The 18,085-nt window shown below is 40.8% G+C and overlaps 1 protein-coding gene across 3 annotated transcripts; it reads left to right on the forward strand.

Moving 5' to 3' along the window:
* The first annotated feature begins 4,933 nt into the window (after positions 1-4,933).
* On the forward strand, positions 4,934-8,610 carry Armcx1 (armadillo repeat containing X-linked 1). 3 transcript variants are annotated; one of them, XM_038316888.1, is made up of 4 exons: positions 4,934-5,066; positions 5,929-6,012; positions 6,732-6,819; positions 7,085-8,610. In XM_038316888.1, the coding sequence occupies exon 4, from the start codon at positions 7,216-7,218 to the stop codon at positions 8,605-8,607; it is 1,392 nt and encodes a 463-aa protein (XP_038172816.1). In that variant the 5' UTR covers positions 4,934-5,066; positions 5,929-6,012; positions 6,732-6,819; positions 7,085-7,215; the 3' UTR covers positions 8,608-8,610. The 3 variants fall into 3 exon arrangements, with proteins under 3 accessions (XP_038172816.1, XP_038172815.1, XP_038172818.1); XM_038316887.1 differs by having other exon boundaries at positions 5,929-6,008; XM_038316890.1 differs by lacking the exon at positions 4,934-5,066 and adding an exon at positions 5,744-5,828 and having other exon boundaries at positions 5,929-6,008.
* Positions 8,611-18,085: the final 9,475 nt, after the last annotated feature.

Raw genomic sequence — 18,085 nt, forward strand, 5'->3', positions numbered from 1 at the left:
AGCAATAAATATGGATGGGCAAGTGTTCCTGAGGTATGTTATATATGTTTCACGCTTTAGAGAAGGAAAGTGAAGGAGAATTGTATTTCAACAAAATTTTCAGAGTGTAGAAATATATTAAAAGAGCATCTACAAATATGCCTAATAAAATTTCCTTCCTATGGCTTCTTCAAACATCCACAGTGTTATTTATCCTTCTTGCTACTTTCTCTTCATTCTTTCTTACAGAACCTAGGACCATATGCCCAGGGATGGCACCACCCACGATGGGCTAGGCCCTTGCTCATTGATTACTAATTGAGAAACTGCCTGAGAGCTGAATCTCAGGGAGGCATTTTTTCAGTTGAGGCTCCTTCCTCTCTGATGATTCTAATTTGTGTCAAGTAGACACACAAAACTAGCCAGTACAGAAATAGTCTATGAAGCTTGATATAATTGTTGAGAAAGAACTTCTAAAATTATAATGATGTACTACAATAATATAATGATATTATTATGCCTCTATACTCAAAATGATACAAACAAATTTGGAATTGGAATTAGGATACAATCAAAAGCATATTAAAAGACATATCTTGAACTGAAGAAATGGCTCGGCAATCAAGAGCAACTACTGCTCTTGCAGGTACCTGAGTTCAGTTCCCAGAACCCATTTGTGGCCACTGACAATTATTTGTAACTCTAGCTCCAGGGATATCAGAGACTTCTGACCTCTGAGGGCACCTGTAGTCATATACACATGTGTTACCTCCAACAGTAATAATAATAATAATAATAATGATAATAATAATAATAATAACAATAACAAATCTTTAAAAATCATATCTTACTGGAAGTTAGGGTAGTTGTTGATAATGATTAAACTGTGATATTGGGAGAAAATATGTTTAAAAATAATAACAACAAATCTTTAAAAATCATATCTTGTTGGAGGTTAGGGTAGTTGTTGATAGTGATTAAATTGTGATATTGGGAGAAATATGCTTACGTTCTTGATGAAAATATAATTGTTGCTGGGAAGTGATGGTGCATGATTTTAATACCATCATTCAGGAGACAAAAGCAGAGTGATCTTTGTGAGTTTGAGGCTAGCCTGGTCTACAGATAAAGTTCCAGGATAGTGAAAGCTATACAGAGAAACCCTATCTTGGAAAACCAAAAAATTATGTGTATGTATGTATGTATGTATATAATATCATATTAAATATAATATTACAAGCATATATACACTTTTACTAATATATATATACATATATATATGAATGATTGTAACTACCAATAAAATTATTCTGTAGTATAGAAGCTTTCAGTGGCGAAAGGGAAAGGCACATATCAGGAAGACCCCATAAGATGCAACAACAAAAAATTACACAAAATAGAAAACACAACATAAGATGTCAGGGATAAGGCCTCAAATATGCAATTATAATTAATATGGATGGCTGAATCCCCCAACTAGAGTACTTTCAGTTTGATTTTATAAAAAACTAAACTATGCTTTACAAGACACATAAAAATAGACATAGAAAGACTGAAAATGAAATGGGAAAAGATCAAAAGCATGAGAATTTAAATAGGATTATTAAAATTAATTTTAAATAAACTAAGCAAAATGAATTAAATAGTACAAAAAGTTATTTTATATTTTAAAATATTATGATTCAATAAGAATATATAACAGGAAACTTTGCTAAATAGTATAACATTGAAATGTACAAATAATAGTTCCTGGGAATGCAGCAGAAAACAGCAATTTGGACTAGTAGCTAATCAGCTAAAGAGAAAATAAAAATTGTGAGAAAATTGCAAAATCCACGTTAGTCATTCTATTTTAACTTGTGATATATAAAATTCACATTTATTTGGCTAAATGCGACAAAGGTGTTTTTCCTTTGACTGTGAGTCTTTTGGTCAGCTTTTCACAGTTTTAGTGAAGAAGCCATTATCCATGATGTATTGTTCATAATTTTCAGTTCTGTTCATTTTAGGCACAATGTTGTTAAGTAGATCTCTAAAACTTATTCATGTCGTGTAACTGAAGCATTTTACCTATTTAAGAACAATTCCCTATTTTTCCCTTCTGACGAGCCCTTGACAACCTCTCGGAATCTATGAGTTTGACTGTTTTAGATCCTGCCTAGAAGTGGGATCCCACACTATTCGTCCTTCTGTCAGCTTGTTTTACCTAACATTATCTTTCTAAGAGCTATCCATATCATCACATATGGCAAGTTCCCTTCTTTTTCTAAGGCTGAATACCCTGCTATCATGCTGTGTATTCTACATTTTCTTTTCTCATTCATCTGGTAGTTGTTTCTATATTGTGGCTAATGTGAATGATGCTCCAATGAACATCAGAGTGCAGGCAGACATATCTTTATCTCTTTGCAATCTCTCTCTCTCTCCCTTGTATATCTGTGTGTGTGTGCGCACACGTGTGTGTGCATGTATATATGAGCACATGTGTGCTAGTTAGTTGTTTTTGTCCACTTGACACACATCTAGAAATATTTGTGAAGAGGGGAGCTCAACTGAGAAATGTCTGTGGGGATATTTTCTTGATTACTGATTGATGTGGGAGGATCCAACCCACCATGGAGAGCAAACTAGAAGGTAGCACTCCTCCATGTTCTCTGCTTCAGCTAGTTCTTGCCTCTAAGTTCCTGTCTTGAGCTCCTATCTTAGCTTTCCTCAAATACCTGAAAATTTGAACATGGAAAAACACTTTCTTCCTCAAGTTGGAAGTTAGTAAGTGTTCTTTTTTGTTTGCTTTTAAATAACATACAATGACTTTGCTGACTGCTTTTTCTTATATATTTTTTAGTCAGTGTTTTATCACAATAGAAACATAACTAAGACAATAATTAATTACATTTTTTGACTGTTGGAAACAACTTCTTACTGATTTCCATAATTATTACACTATTTTCTATTCCTCAGCAGAGTACTGTACCGGGGTTCAAATTCTCAACATCCTTCCCAGTAGTTTTTCTCTTTTGGAGAAGAGCAATTCATACTTAAAATGAGGTGATGTCTCAGCTTGTTACTGAGCATTTTTCCATATAATCTGTTGGATATTTCAATCTTTTTTAAGTAAAAATGTCTGTTCAGATTCTTTGTTTATTTAAACAGTTGGATTATCTATTTTATTTTCCCCTATTTCTGAATTGTTTGAGTTCCTTATGTTTTCTTGATATAAATGTGTTACAGAAAGGCTCCATTTTAAAAAGATGTCACTTCTCAAATTAAAATGCAGGTTTATTGGAAGTGCCGCATCAACTTCCTTTCTGTAGGTCGTTTAATTCCTTCTATTTGCACAAGGAAAGAACTAGGAATGTCTCTATAGTATTACACTTTTGCACAGATTTAAAGGAAATTAGTGTACATAGGATCAGCAAGTCTATGAGGAGATATGTATCTATATTTTTCTGAGTGGTTGGGTTTAGGGGTTTTCCAGTTGTCTGTAATTCTGTAAGTGTCTGGTAAAAGCTCTGATTCTTTTCCCTGTTAAATGAACAACACAGAGTCTCAACACAACTTCAGGTAACAGTTGTCCAGATGAAACTGCCTGCTCTAGGTTAAGTGTGGTCAGTGCTGGCAGTAGGCCTGGGAATACATTTGGCCAAGCAGTCATCAATGTGACTGTGAACTTGTTGGCAGTGACCCTGAAATAAGCTTAGGTTCTTCCAGGATCTCTGGGACTTCAGGAGGCCAGAGAGGCCTAGCAAGCTGTTCTCAGGTACTGATAGCAGCAGGACCAGGAGCACCATGAATAAGGGCAGAGAGGGAGGCAAAAATAGTAAGATCTCCTGTGCAATGCGTAGATACTTATTGGGAATTTGGGGAAAAAGGTATTGAAGGAGCCAGATATATTTACTTAAGTGTGTTATCTGAATAAAGGTGGCATATATTATTGTAGTTACCCATGCGTGTATGCATGGGTATGTGTGTGTGTGTTTGGACTGAGCAACAAACAGCTGCTCGAATGCAGGGAATGAGAGGCTCTGGAATGTAGGAGGTAGCACATTCCTCACTGGGTAAGGCAGGGAGAATGGGATCCCCCCCATCCTCTCTCACTCTCAGCTGTCTCAGCTTCAGTAGACTGCAATCTAATCCAGGGGCAGGTGTTTAGCGCCATCAAACCTTTCTTGTAGCAAGCAGTAAAGATGTTGGGTACTTAAATACATATTTTACTTTAATTAAGTAAGTTAGGATTGATTATGTTGCTTTTATTTTACCAAATTGCAAGTTGAGGCAATAGTAGAAAAAAAATGGAGCAGTTTGTATAAAATGGGTCAATTCAGACAACTAGCCATCTCTTCTTAGAATATTCATAAGCCATTCAAAACATTCTAGTTTTTAATTTTAAAAACAAATTAGTGTATTTTGAAAGCAACTATTTGTCTGCAATCAGTAGAAAATGTTTGTGTGATAACTGCATATATATTGCAATTAGTTAGGTCCCCTGGGTTCTCCTCTTTTACTTCAATTTTTCTTCACACAAATGAAAAACATAATTTTATATCCTCAGTGTAAAAGTAAAGCTGATTTTTAACAAGTGGGCAGAAATGTTAAGAAACATAATTCTACTCCCTGTCTCCTTTTCTGAAATCCTGTTTGGTATAGGAGTGCCCAGGGAAACGTTAGGCTTGCCCAGCTGAAAGGGGGAGGGATGATGGAAAAAGCGTTTGAGGCAGTAATAAAGAAAAGCCAGGATTATTCCTAGAAGAGGAAGAAAAGGCCAATGTAGCCTCTGTGTTAACCATAGAAAGGCAAATTCTAACCACAAAAGAAGCTCCTAGTTTGGGAACAAAACAAAGAGGAAATGAATAGCAGGACCTGGTGTGGCGGGGAAAGAAGGGGAAATGCTGCCTCCTGTCGCAGTGTTGGTGGGAGTGTAGTTGGTGTCGGGATCTCACTGGTGACGTAACCTTCACGTGAGCAGAAGCCGACGTGTGCAGACATCGTTCTAATTCTGGTCTACGTTTGGTGTTTGCTCTCTCTGTGTTACTGCTGAGCGGGCAGGCGTGCTGCGGAAGCAGGAGAAGTTGCCTGGACCCCAACAGGTCTGTGTTGCCGATGAGGGATGTCTGGGATCGCTCTCTTGTGGGTAGCTGTTGACAGAGATGCTAGCCACTCAGTCTGCTTTCTTCACGCACTTGCAATGTCTTCGGACCCTCTTAGAACAAAAAACCAAATACCCCAAACAAAAAACGGTGGACATTGGAGGGAGAGATTTCAGGGGAGACCCCAGATTAGGGTTTGGGGCTGGGGGGGGGGCGGTCTTTGGAATGTTCTGAATCTGGAAGGGCAACTATTATGGATTGGTGCATGGATCCATCCACGAAGACAGAATTTAGAAGCAGTGAAGACTGTTATTCTCTGTTATTAAGTAGAGTGCAGTACCTTTAGGAGCTAAGGGATAATCGACATCGAATTTCTGCATGTCAGTCTAAAGCTGAGATTGCCCAGGGACTGTAAAAGGGTGATGGCTTAGAGCTTTATCATAGCTTGGGATCATTATTGACTCTAGCAATCGATGTGTCTGTCCTCCCATGTCCCCGCCTCAGGAAAAAGAACAGTTCTCATAGTCCTACAGAAAAAAATGCCTATCTTTGGGGGTGGGTTGGGTTGGGGAGAACATAAGAGATCTGTCATCTTCCACAGCTCGAGTTTTCCTTACTCGCTGGGCCCGCCTCCAGCCCTGCGCTTCCCAAAGGGGTGTGGTTTTTGCTGGGAAAATGGCCGACCACCGCATAAAGGAATGCCAGGATGTAGTAGTATAGAGCCAAGGTGGTGTCAGAGGAGTCCAGAGAACTGGGAGTAGGGTGAGAAATAAAAACGTGAAAGCTGTCTGATCAACCAGGTCCCAGATTTGGGAACGCTGGCATTTAGACGGTCTAAGTTTTGTGTTCTGTCTCTGCTTAGGGGCCTGTATCTGTTGGATCTTGTTCCTGAAGACCAGTCCGAACGAGAAGCAGGGAGGCAGGAACGATTTCCAGAATCAAGTAGGTCAGAGGAAACGTGATGACATTGTTTGGGGTGCAGGGGGGGGAGGGCTACTGGGATAGACGATAATGATGACAATGAACTCAAGTGGATTTAGACTTTCCCTGCATCTCTTTACTTTAGTCCTGAGCTTACCAAGGGAAGCATTTTGCAGATAAGAAGCTGAGGAGATGGTTAGGTGGGAATAACTGTAGAGTGCTGGGTTGCAGATGGGGAAGACATTATTATAAAATACTGTGTGGTACAGTGTCCTTGGTGTTGGTCTAATAGGCACCCAGTTTGTTAGTGCTTAAGTTTGGTGAACTTAGAAACTGAGATGAGGGAGGAAAGAAATCTCGCAGAGCGGTGGAAAGCGATATATAATCATCCAATCGAGTGAGAGGCTGTCTTTAAGATCGTTGGGGTGGCAGAAGCAAGTGTGGATGTACTTACAGTCTCTCTGATTTCTAGGTACTGCTGTCCATTTCTTTACAAGGCAGGGTGCATGTTGTCATCTTTGGAAGAAGTGGCAGAGTAGTAGGGAGGGGGCAGGAGATTGATCATCCACTGAAGGGGAGAAAGGAGATAATGCCACATTCCTGTGCACTGAGGAAGGTAATAGAGGTTAAGAAGGACTGCAGCGAAGGGCAAGGGCCTGGAAGATGAATATATATCCTGTGTTCGGTGTGATTTATCTGGTTCTTGAATTCTCAGGTCAGACCTCTGTATTCTTTTGCTTACAGATCTGCAAGAAGCTGGAAAGAAGGAAGGGACTACTGGGATCTCTGGTAGTATTTGTGAGGGTGACCCTGACTCAGGACATCCAGAAGGGTAAAGATCATAAACAACATATCAATTTATTCAATTTAGCATTCTTGGGATGGGTAGAAAAACATAAGATTGGAGAATCTGGGTGTCTGGAAAACTCCCAAAGTTGCTTCCAGATAAAGGAAAGTAATAATGAAAAAGATACCAAGTCCCCAATGCCAGCCATTATCTCTGTATGTTGGTATGTTTGCAGGCAAGTGATCCAGTCTACTTATGTACAAAGGCACAATTGGATAAATCACAAGTCTGAAATCTTCTTTCCCTCCAGGTCTCACTGTATCTGCTGTTGTAGCTTCTCGTACCTACAAAATCGGAAGACTTTACCCCTGACCTGGGAATATTGCGGACCAGAGCAAGCCAGCTTTATATCCAGGTTAAGGAATTCACCCCAGCTGTACCATGGGCCGCACCCGGGAAGCTGGATGTGTGGCTGCGGGCATGGTCATTGGGGCTGGTGCCTGCTACTGTGTATACAGACTGACCTGGGGAAAAGACGAGAATGAGAAACTGTGGGATGATGAAGAGGAGGGAGAGGAGGAGGAAGAGGTGGAAGAGTCTTGTAGTGACAAACTGGAAATTGGGGGCAACACTGAGAAAGGAGTTAAGACTAATGTTGGGGTGGGGGCAGGAGGCAAACCTCAGGATGGCTCAAAGGCCAAGGTTGATGTAGATGTGGGACCTGAGAATGGTCCAGATGTAAAGAAGGAAGCACAGCCAGAATCCCAGGGTGGAGGTGGCCTAGAAGCTAAGGCTAAGGCCCTTTTCAAGATCCTGAAGGAACAGGCAAGTGCAAAGGCAGGCAGAGGGATCAAGTTTAGTAATATCTATGGGAGAAGGACCCTGACATCGAGTTTACCCTGCCCAGGAGGCAGGGGTGGAGGTTGCCACCCTGGCAGGGGTGGCTCTAGGGCTAGAAGCAGGGCAAGTGGAAAACCGAAGAAAAAGAATCGAAGTAAGAGCACCAAGACTCCAGCCACAACGTGGCCTGTACGCAGGGGCAAGTTCAACTTTCCCTATAAAATTGATGATATTCTGAGTGCTCCTGACCTTCAAAAGGTCCTTAACATCTTGGAGAGAACGAATGACCCTTTTACTCAGGAGGTGGCCTTGGTCACACTGGGTAACAATGCAGCATATTCATTTAATCAAAATGCCATACGTGAATTGGGTGGGGTCCCAATTATCGCAAAACTGATAAAAACAAGAGACCCCATTATTAGGGAAAAGACTTACAATGCCCTTAATAACTTGAGTGTTAATTCCGAAAATCAGGGCAAGATTAAGACTTACATCAGTCAAGTGTGCGATGACACCATGATCTGTCGCCTGGACTCAGCCGTGCAGATGGCTGGACTAAGACTGCTGACCAACATGACTGTGACCAATCATTACCAGCACTTGCTTTCCTATTCTTTCCCAGACTTTTTTGCCTTGTTATTCCTGGGAAATCACTTCACCAAGATACAGACTATGAAACTAATTATAAACTTTACTGAAAATCCAGCCATGACAAGAGAGCTGGTCAGTTGTAAAGTACCGTCAGAATTGATTTCCCTCTTTAACAAGGAATGGGATAGAGAGATTCTTCTTAACATCCTTACCCTTTTTGAGAATATAAATGACAACATAAAAAGCGAAGGGCTTGCATCCTCACGGAAAGAATTCAGCAGGAGCTCGCTATTTTTTTTATTCAAGGAGTCTGGAGTTTGTGTTAAGAAAATCAGAGCATTAGCCAATCATAAGGATCTGGTGGTCAAAGTGAAAGTTCTCAAAGTGCTAACCAAACTGTGATTGGTCGTGTGCCCCAAGCCCTGCTGATGTAATGTTTCTTCAGTCTGCACGTGGGGACAATGTGCTTTGTAACGTCTCCGATTTTCATTGTGCTTGCGTGGCAAAGAGATTCTCTGAGCTGCTATTTAGGGAGAGTGAGCATCACAGATTATCAAGAGCCGTTGATGTTGGCTTTAGACTGAGCCATCTTAAATATGCCAAATACACATTAGAACTTACACAAAGAAAGCATATATGAATTCAACTTGCTTACCTAGGTGGAGATATTTTTATTGGTTGCCCAAACTGACAGTGAGGTAACTATATGTCATAAATGAGCTATACTTTTGTATTGATTTAAATTTGTTCATCTAAAAGTTGTGCTTTATCAATAAAGTTATGTTTAAGCAACAGAGAAAAGAAAAGGCATTGTCTTCGTCCTTGGGTTCAAGGTGTGTGTGTGTGTGTGTGTGTGTGTGAGAGAGAGAGAGAGAGAGAGAGAGAGAGAGAGAGAGAGAGAGAGAATACATAAAATTAAAGACTATTTTTGTATGTTTATAAAATCTGGAATATCTTCTAGTCATGGGCAAACGCTTCCTATCAGTGCTAAGAGGCAGCAGAAACTACTGTATACAGTGGTGCCCTGGGAATGTTTCAAGGGGAAGGGTGAGTTTGAAGAATAAGAAACAAAGGGTCTGAAAATTATTGAGGGCGGACTGGTGGAAAAATGGCCTGGAGGTGGGACTCCAGCTTCAGAGAGCAGGCTGGTGAACCTATGTCAGGATTAAAGAGGAGGTCCTTATAGACATATTCATAAAATGTCAATGGAGCTGACAGGTTATTAGGGAAGGATTCTTACAGACAGTTGTCCCAGAATAAGTGTCACAGGCATATGTAGATGCTGCTAAAGCTGACACAAAGAGCCCTTTAAGAAGGTTGCCTGCCCAGGAGCCCTCTGCTCAACACTCGATTGATGCTACACTTCTTATCAATCACTGTGGCCAGGAATTATTCTTGCCTCGCCTCAGACTCTGTGCACAGACGGTGTACTGTGCTCTGTGGGTTCGAGTGGTAACGTCCCCTGTTACTCTCAAATAAGAATAATTATTCTTTGGTTAATCTCTCTCTGGTGTTTCATTTTTATTTTTTTTTATTTTTATTCAGGTTGATTATAGGATAAGCTGGATCCAACAAGTGCTGGGTGAGCCTAGTGTGGGCCAGGCCACTTCCTGACGTCCCAGCGTTTCCCTGGAAGGTTGCAGCTCTCAGTCATTTGAGCAAGAGCAGCATCCTGGCCTGTGACTGTCTGTGGAGCTCATGGGGCAGGTCAGGGAGAAGTCACTTTCTTCTCTTTTAGGGATGATGAAGTACGACTAATAAAAACTCAGAGAGAGAAATTGGGATTCAACCAGAAGATCCGAAAAGCAAAACAGTTACTGGCTCTTACCTCCACCTTGGTTCGAAATGGTGATCCTGCCTCCAGGAATCTCAGAATGAGACTGTGACTGAGAGCTGTCTCCTCCCGCTTTATAATCCTCTCCAGTGCTGGGATTAAAGGCATGCGCGGTTTCTATGGCAAACTAGTGTGGCTACTGGGATGAAAGGTGTGTGTTATTGCGGCCTGGTCTTCTAGAAGGCTGGCCAGTGTGGCTGCTTTACTTTTCTGATCTTTAGACAAGCTTTATTTATTAAAACACAAGTGAAATATGCCACTATAGGATGATGTTAAGAGACTCGGGGGATAGCCTGCTATTTTGATTTTCTCATCAAACAGTTTTAGGATCTGTGTCCATCTAAATGTGTATTCAAGGATAATTTTCTAATAATGGGTCTCATTTGGTTAAATTGTCCCCTCTCCCCATAAAGCCGAACTTTTCAAGACTCAAGAAACAGGCTTTCTTTCTTTAATTCATACTTCATCGGCCTTGTTTCTAAAGAAACTCCAGCGTAAGATTATTTTTTCATGCTGGCTACTTACATTACCCTTACACCACATCCCAGACTGAAGTTTGTCCCTGGTTTGTCTAAGTTGTGGTTCTTCCTTGCTTTTAAGCCAGAGCAGTCTCAGCTCTATTGTTAGGTCTCCTGTGTGCTCAGGCTGAGGGCGAGGTGGGGGCAGGGAAGGGGTATTTACAACCTACAGTGCCTCACCCTCTCCAATGGGGCCTTGTCAGGTTTGTGTTGAGAGCTTGGGCAATGTGTGTGCTTGAAGAGGGGTGTGGGAGGATTGGGAGGGAAGGCCAGGGATGGAAGCCCTGGTGGAGGGCTAACTCTGTCTGCATAGGTTCCTGCAACTGTAATTTGATCCCCTATTGAGAGTGGGCTGACCATTACCATCCTGAAAGGTGAAAGAGGAGCTCTAATAAAGGCAGCTTTGTTTGAGCTTGTGGCCTCCTCATTTACTCAGCCTAGCTGAGCTTGCAGAGGGGATAGCATGTTGTCAAATAAAATGGGACTTCCTTTTCAAAATAAAACCCAGAATGGCAATTTATTACTGTGCGAAATAGAGTTAATAAACACAACAGGTTCTTAATGTTTCCTGCTTATATAACATTTTCTCCCTAAGATCAATGTAGATTACGATCAGCATCTTCATAGAAGGTTGTTTATTTAACAGCCTGGAATTTGGGCAATTTCGATAGATATTGCTCCCATCAAAGTAGGAGGCTTGGTGGAGAACTGCTTCATTTAGCTTTGCTTATGTTTTCTTTTTCCTGAAAATGTGATTAGTGACTGACATTTCCTTATTTTCTCTTTTCAGCTTCTAGGTTTTGGTCATACTATAGAATCCCCAGGACTTCATAAAATATACTATTATTTTTATAAAAGTATTTAATGTTTTTATTGAAAATATTGCTTATGGGACTGCTCGGTGGTTAGAAGCACTGACTGTTCTTCCAGAGGACACAGGTGTGATTTCCAGCAACCATATGATGACTTACAATCATCTGCAAGTCCAGTCCCAGGGGACCCAGCACCCTTTCTGGCTTCCATGGACACCAGGCATGCGCATGATGCAGACATACATGCAGGTAAAATATTCATACACATAAAATAAGATAAATATAAAAAATAAAATCTTGGTTATATCTAAACATGTATATTATAAGTAAACATCTGTTTTCAATACAATTTCCCGGACAAAGGGCTTACTCTATGGAGGGTTTTTTATATTTCATAAGTCTTTGACTTTTTGTGACATGTTGCTCTATTCCATAATAGAAACCTTATTTTTTATGTTTGCTACCTTTGAGGAACAGTGAAGTTCTGTCTTTTACCACAGAACTCATTTCATTAAAAATTAAAAGTCTGGTGGTTTCTTTGCTCAGGACTTGAAAATAGAGCCAGAAACAAAACCTTACCTGGTGACACCTTAGTCGGATATGCAATATGAAGAAATACCAGTAAAGGAAAAGGGGAAGTAAGGTAAGGATAGATGAAAAGCAAGCACGAAAGTTAGTTACTGTCTAGACATAATGTTTCAAAGCACAGTTGACGAAATTGTGATTCCCAAGAACAGGGTCAGAGGCAGGAAATGTAAAGTGAGTATGTGTTTATTTTATGTGGTGCTAGAGAGAAAATCCAGGGCTTTTGATAAAGTCAGGAAAGCGCTCTGCCACTGAGCCACATTCCCAAGCCTCTGTCACCTTTCCCAAGCATCTGATCTCTTGGTCAAAGTCTGCCTTAGAGGACATTAATTTTTGTGTATGGCCACGGGTGGGTTCAGGCTCGCTTTGTGCCTCCATTACCTGTTAGGTGGCACCATGTCATGTGACAACTCTAGCTGGAACTGGAAACAGGGTGGCAATGACTTGGGCTCTAGGAATGTCCAAGCATGTGAATCTTTGTTTTCTTTCTTCTGGCTAGAAAATAAAGCAGTTAACCAGTCTCCAGGATTAGGCAAAAGTCAAATGGGCCTAGGATGGCACATAAATTGAAGTAGGAAGGAGATGCCATCATGCTCACAGTGTTGTGATTGCTGTGGGAGACCAAGGGAAGAAACGCCCAGGCTGTGTTCTGGGAAACAGTTTCACTCTACGTGTACAGCAAGGCCCAGGGCATATTAGTCTCAAAATTCTGAACCCTTCACTATTCAAAGATTGGGGCTTTTGTACATTTTTGTGTCTTCTAGTTAAATACATTGTGATTTGGCTATTTTAGAGTAGGAGGCAGTTATTGCTAGAATGAGAAGGGAGGGCAAAGGCAAGGGGCTTCAGGGGGCTATGTGGTCAGTCGAGTACGTGACAGCTTGCACACATGCCTGTGCTGGACACTGACCAGACCGCGTGGCTGTTTCTTGTTTTTCTTTCTTGCAGCCCTCTAGGGGTCCCTCCTTCTACCACATTATGAGTCCATTATGAAGGGTTCTATAAGGACCACAAGATAGGATACACTACACTTAGGGCTTTGAAAATTATTTAGTTTGGGAAAGTGGTCTGGACCAAAATTTTGGAGTCAGCAATTGAAGTGCTCATATATACGATTTTCCCTTCAGGAAGCATTACGATAAATGTGCTAATCAGCACATTTGAGTATTATAAAATTTGTTGGCTAGTCCTCTTACCCAACATATAATATGTATGCTGTCAATCCGTGCATTACAAAGAATAGACACTATAATATAATAACTAAAGCATAGTTGAATCTTGAAGATATGAGTAGTTTTAAATCATTTTTATCAAGTATTGGTATTAGGTTGTGTTGCTCGATTTTCACATACATATCATATCTCTATCTTGATATATAGAAAGCTATCTCATTGAAAAACATTTTTTGCGTATATATGTGCATGGATATTTTGCTTGCATATATGTCTGTGCACCATGAGTGCGTGGTACCCAGAGACACCAGAAGAGGGCATTACCAGATGGTTGTGAGCCACCATGTGGGTTCTGGCCATCAAACCTAGATGATCTGTAAAAACAGCCAGTGTTCTTAACTGCTCAGCCATCTCTCCAGCCCCTTTCTTCCCTTCCATTCTAGGCAGAGTTTCACTATGTAGTCCAAACTGGCCTGAAACTCAAACATGATATCCCCTTGTCTCAGCCTTCAGAGTGCTGGGATTACATGTGCACAACATCATGCTCAGCCCAGAAATAACCCTCAATAATGAGAAATTTTATCAGTGTTTTTCTTCATTGAATTGTAGTCTCTTCAAAAGTTTCCCATATTATAATGCCATGAAGATTATATACATTATATTATAGAAGCTTTGTTGTTTTGCCATTCAAATCTGGCTTTATAATTCACTTGCAGTTTATTTTGTAAGGCATCTTGATTGTATTTTTCTCCTGAGTGGCTATCTGCTTGACCCAGAACTGTTTCTGGAGGGTAGCATTCTTTTTCCACTACATTCCCAAGTCACTTTTGTGTTGCTTATGTTGGTGTGTGTGTGTGTGTGTGTGTGTGTGTGTGTATTTTAGACTTCCTATTCCTTTATCGTTACACCAATGCTCTTGCATCTTGTCACAGTTAATGTAGTTTTATAATATAAATTTGATCCTATAGATTATCTTGATTGTTGACTTTTAAGATTATCTTGGTTATTCTTGGCCCTTTCCATTTCCACATAAGGTTCTTGCTTTGAGAACTGAGGATTGAATGCAGGGACTCAGGCATGCTAGGCCAAGGCTATATCACTCTGATCCTTCTACATAGACTTTAATGTTTGTTAAACACACACAGTTTAGGATTTTTATTGGGATTGCACTGAATCCACAGACCAATGTGTTAAAAATTAATGTGGTTTGGTTGGCAGCATCACCCCAGCTCCCTAATACCCCTTTATACAAAAAGTCTGGATTGTTTGCCTGGGGGCTTCACCCCAGCTCCTGGCATAAGCCCCCTCCCCTGGGGAGTTGCCTCAGTCCAAAGCCCATCTCCAAGAAAGCCTGCCCAATGGTGACTCCTTCCCAGGGAGGATCAAGAAAGCCCACCAAACGATAGCCCCGACCCAGGGAAGGTCAGGACCACTCCCACAGGCTATTTAAATTGCCCTCCAGAGAATGAACACATGGTCTCTGGGTTTTGTGTGGTCTCCCCTTCTCTCTGTTTTCCTCGCCTTGTTTTTCCGGGATCACCTGGGAGTAAGGTAATCTATTAAACATGGGCATCCTTTATTTGGTCTAATTTGGTTTGATTGGAATTATTTGCATCGGCAGAGAAGTTTGGCTAACAAATGTATTCATGATGTTTAGTTTACCAGTCCAGTATCATGGTCTACCCTCTCAATTATTTTGGTCTTCTTAAATTCCTCTTAGTTTTCAGGTTTAAAACATCATGGTTTGAAGAATTTTCCAAATAAAGAAGAACACTGACTTATTTATACAGGGTGTAGAAACTAGGACCTCATGCGTATGAGGCAAGAGATGGAACTGTACATATCCAAGCCTCTTTTGTACTTTTTACTTCGAGAAAGATCTCACTAAGAGGCCAGAGTTGACCTTGAACTCACTCTGAAGCCCAGCCTGGATTTGAACGTGCGAGATACCCTGCCTTTCATTTTCTGAGTAATAGAACTGCATTTCTCTCTCCTCCTTCAGAGTTTCCCATATGCATGTGTTTGTTTGATGGTGGTCCTTGGATTGCTTAGGCTGCGTCCAGGTTCCTTTCTTCTCTTTGCTTTCTGTTACTCAGAGTTCATAATTTCAATTTTCCCATCCTTATGTTCACCAAATCTTTTTTTTAAAGCCTAAGCAGATGCATTGCTATCACTCTATTTTATTGTAATTATTGAAATGTTTGATCTCAGAGTTCCTTTCCCCTCCCTTCCCTTCTCCTCCCCCCATTCCTGTCATTCTCCTGCCCCTTCTCCTCTTCCTCCTTTTTCAGTTTCTATCTCTGTAGAATTTCTGGGTTTACTGAGAAAGCGGCATTAGTTTCCTTTGTCGTGGCTTTGCAGTCTTTGTTTAACGAGTCTAGTGGCAGGCTTCCTCTGGAATGCTTCTGTTAGTTTATTGTTTTCCTGTGCGTTGGGCAGATTGTTTCATGTTTTCATGCCTTTCAATATATTTTTTTCTTAAAAATGAAAACAAAGCCCCAAACACACATTATGGTTTATTTTTGCAACTGGAAATGAGACGATGCTTCTTTCACAGGGCTTTATTTTGCCATGAAATATGGTGATTTTTGTTGCTTGCTCATTTTACTAAACTGGTCTGAAAAAACTATATTCCTTTTTTTGTCTGAGGCCACTTCAATGCATGTTCCATTAGTATAACATTCAGCTACTGAGTCAATAGAGATTTCCTTCAACACTTGCAACCAAATCCAATCAAATCAACAAAATATGCTATTGTTTTCACATGAACATGTGTGTTGTGGGCACACCTTAAAGACTCATTTGCATAATTTAGAACCTTTCCTTGGGTTTTACTTCTGCATGTTTTGCATTCTGCACCTAAGGGTCAGCCAGAAGTGAGATATTAGGCTCATCTTGGTCTTTTTATTTATATTTTTATTCTATTCAGGGTTTTATTAGGTATCCCTGGCTGGCCAGGAACTTCCTTTGTAGAGCAGGCTGGCTTCAAACTTGCAGAGATCCACCAGCTTCTGCTTGGAGGGATGGTACTAAACATTTCTGCCACCATGCTCAATAATGCCCCTAGATCTCTGCATGCATTATGGATTTCAGAAGCTGGCTGGAGCTTTACCAGCATCTTCTTCCTCAGAACATCCTTTTCCCCAGGATTTCCACTCAACTGATGCAGTCTATTTTTTTAAACCTTACTTGATGTTCCACACCCCAGGTATTAGTGAATAAAAATATTTGCCTTTACACATTTTCAATGAATGTCCCTAAAGTAAACATTTCATCTTTGGAAGTGTTCTGAATGAAAGAAAAGCCCTTTGAGCTGGTTCTTCAGAGAGTCACCGGAACAAGAGAAATCAGTAGTCACAGATTTTCAATAACATAGTCTGTTTTGCTATTTTTAGGACTAGGGACACTGTCGGGGAATATGGGCAGGTTTCTTTAAGGTTACTGCGTTCTTTTACTGAAGTTCAGCTCTTCATCCTCTCTTGACTTTTCTGACTGGCATAAAACTTTGATTAGTTTCTGCAACTCCAATAAACCTGTTTCTGACAGATTTACCCATCTTGCACTGCTTTTCTATAGAAATGGGATTTGGGAGTTTTATACACTGCCATTTTATTACAGCATTTTCTTGATTAACAGGTGTATTTCTTCATAACAGAATTACTGCTCCCGAGTTGCCTGTGCTTTTGTCATGGATGTGGGCATCTGTACAGGGAAGCCCCTCTGTGTTTCTGAGTAGTAAGTTCCAAGGTGCGAGCCTTCCCAGCACCTCAGGTTTTGATAGAGAACAGCTGCTGGAGCTGGCCAGTTGCTCCAGATCAAATGACATGGCCAACCTTTCGTTATAGAGGACCATCATTAGGGCAATACTTTACAATTGCTAGTTTTGTCTCACCTTGCCAAGAACCGTGAATGGATTTCTTTTTCTTCTTATCTTCAATGAAAAAACTTATTTTGGTTTTGAGGTAAAATCAATTAAAGTGTACTTTTAATACCTCCCTTTCTTTATAAGTGAAGGGGAGAGAGAGAAAAAAAGAGAGAAAGAGATATAAAGAGAGAGAGAGAGAAGAGGAGAGAGAGAGAGAGAGAGAGAGAGAGAGAAGAGGAGAGAGAGAGAGAGAGAGAGAGAGAGAGAGAGAGAGAGAGAGAGAGAGAGAGAGAGAGAGAAGAGGAGAGACATTCTGTGTTAGTATGCCCTCTTCTATACTTCTCTGAGAGGGATTGTCTAGGAGTTTTTATTTTCCAACTAGTTCATACCGAGGATCAATCAATTTGTCAAAATTATGGTTGAATTGCTCCTACAGCTATTGGCTCTGGAACCTTCTGCTTTAAGCAAGCTACTTGTGACTGGCATTATCTGTACCTCCAAACTGGGGAGAGGGGTATTATTTTACCTAGCGCTCTGGTTCCATCTCTGTTGCTATAGTAAAATACTCTGACGGAAGCAACACAGGGCCAGGTGTGGTGTGCTGGCCTTGCCTTTAAACCCAGCACGACCAGAGAGACAAAAGATGGTGGGAGTGGAAACTGGAGAGCCCGCTCCTTGGTGGATGAAGAACGGTGGAGGCAAAGCTCTTTTGATCCAGCTATCAGCTCTTGTTGACCTCAACAAGATGGTTTTTATGGCCACATAAAAGAAAAAAAGGAATTTTTCAGGTTATGAATAATTTGGTAAGAAAATGGTGATTACCTGGGAACATGGTGGGCCGAGCTCATTTTAGCTCTGTAAATGGTCCATGAAGTTGAGGGGGCAGAACTGGTTTGGGAATATGGGGTTGATATGTGGGAAATGTTCTACAAAGTCATAAGTTAGTAAAAGGTTAGACCTGTAGCCTGTAATCCAGCCCTAAACAACGATGGACTTTACACATAGATGCTAGCTTGTTTGTTTGTCTCTAGAGGGCAGCACACACCAAAGGAAGGGAAGAGGAAGTCGTGTTCAGGATGTTTGTGACTAATGAA

This window comes from Arvicola amphibius, chromosome X (genome assembly GCF_903992535.2).
Source record: "Arvicola amphibius chromosome X, mArvAmp1.2, whole genome shotgun sequence".
Classification (NCBI taxonomy): domain Eukaryota; kingdom Metazoa; phylum Chordata; class Mammalia; order Rodentia; family Cricetidae; genus Arvicola; species Arvicola amphibius.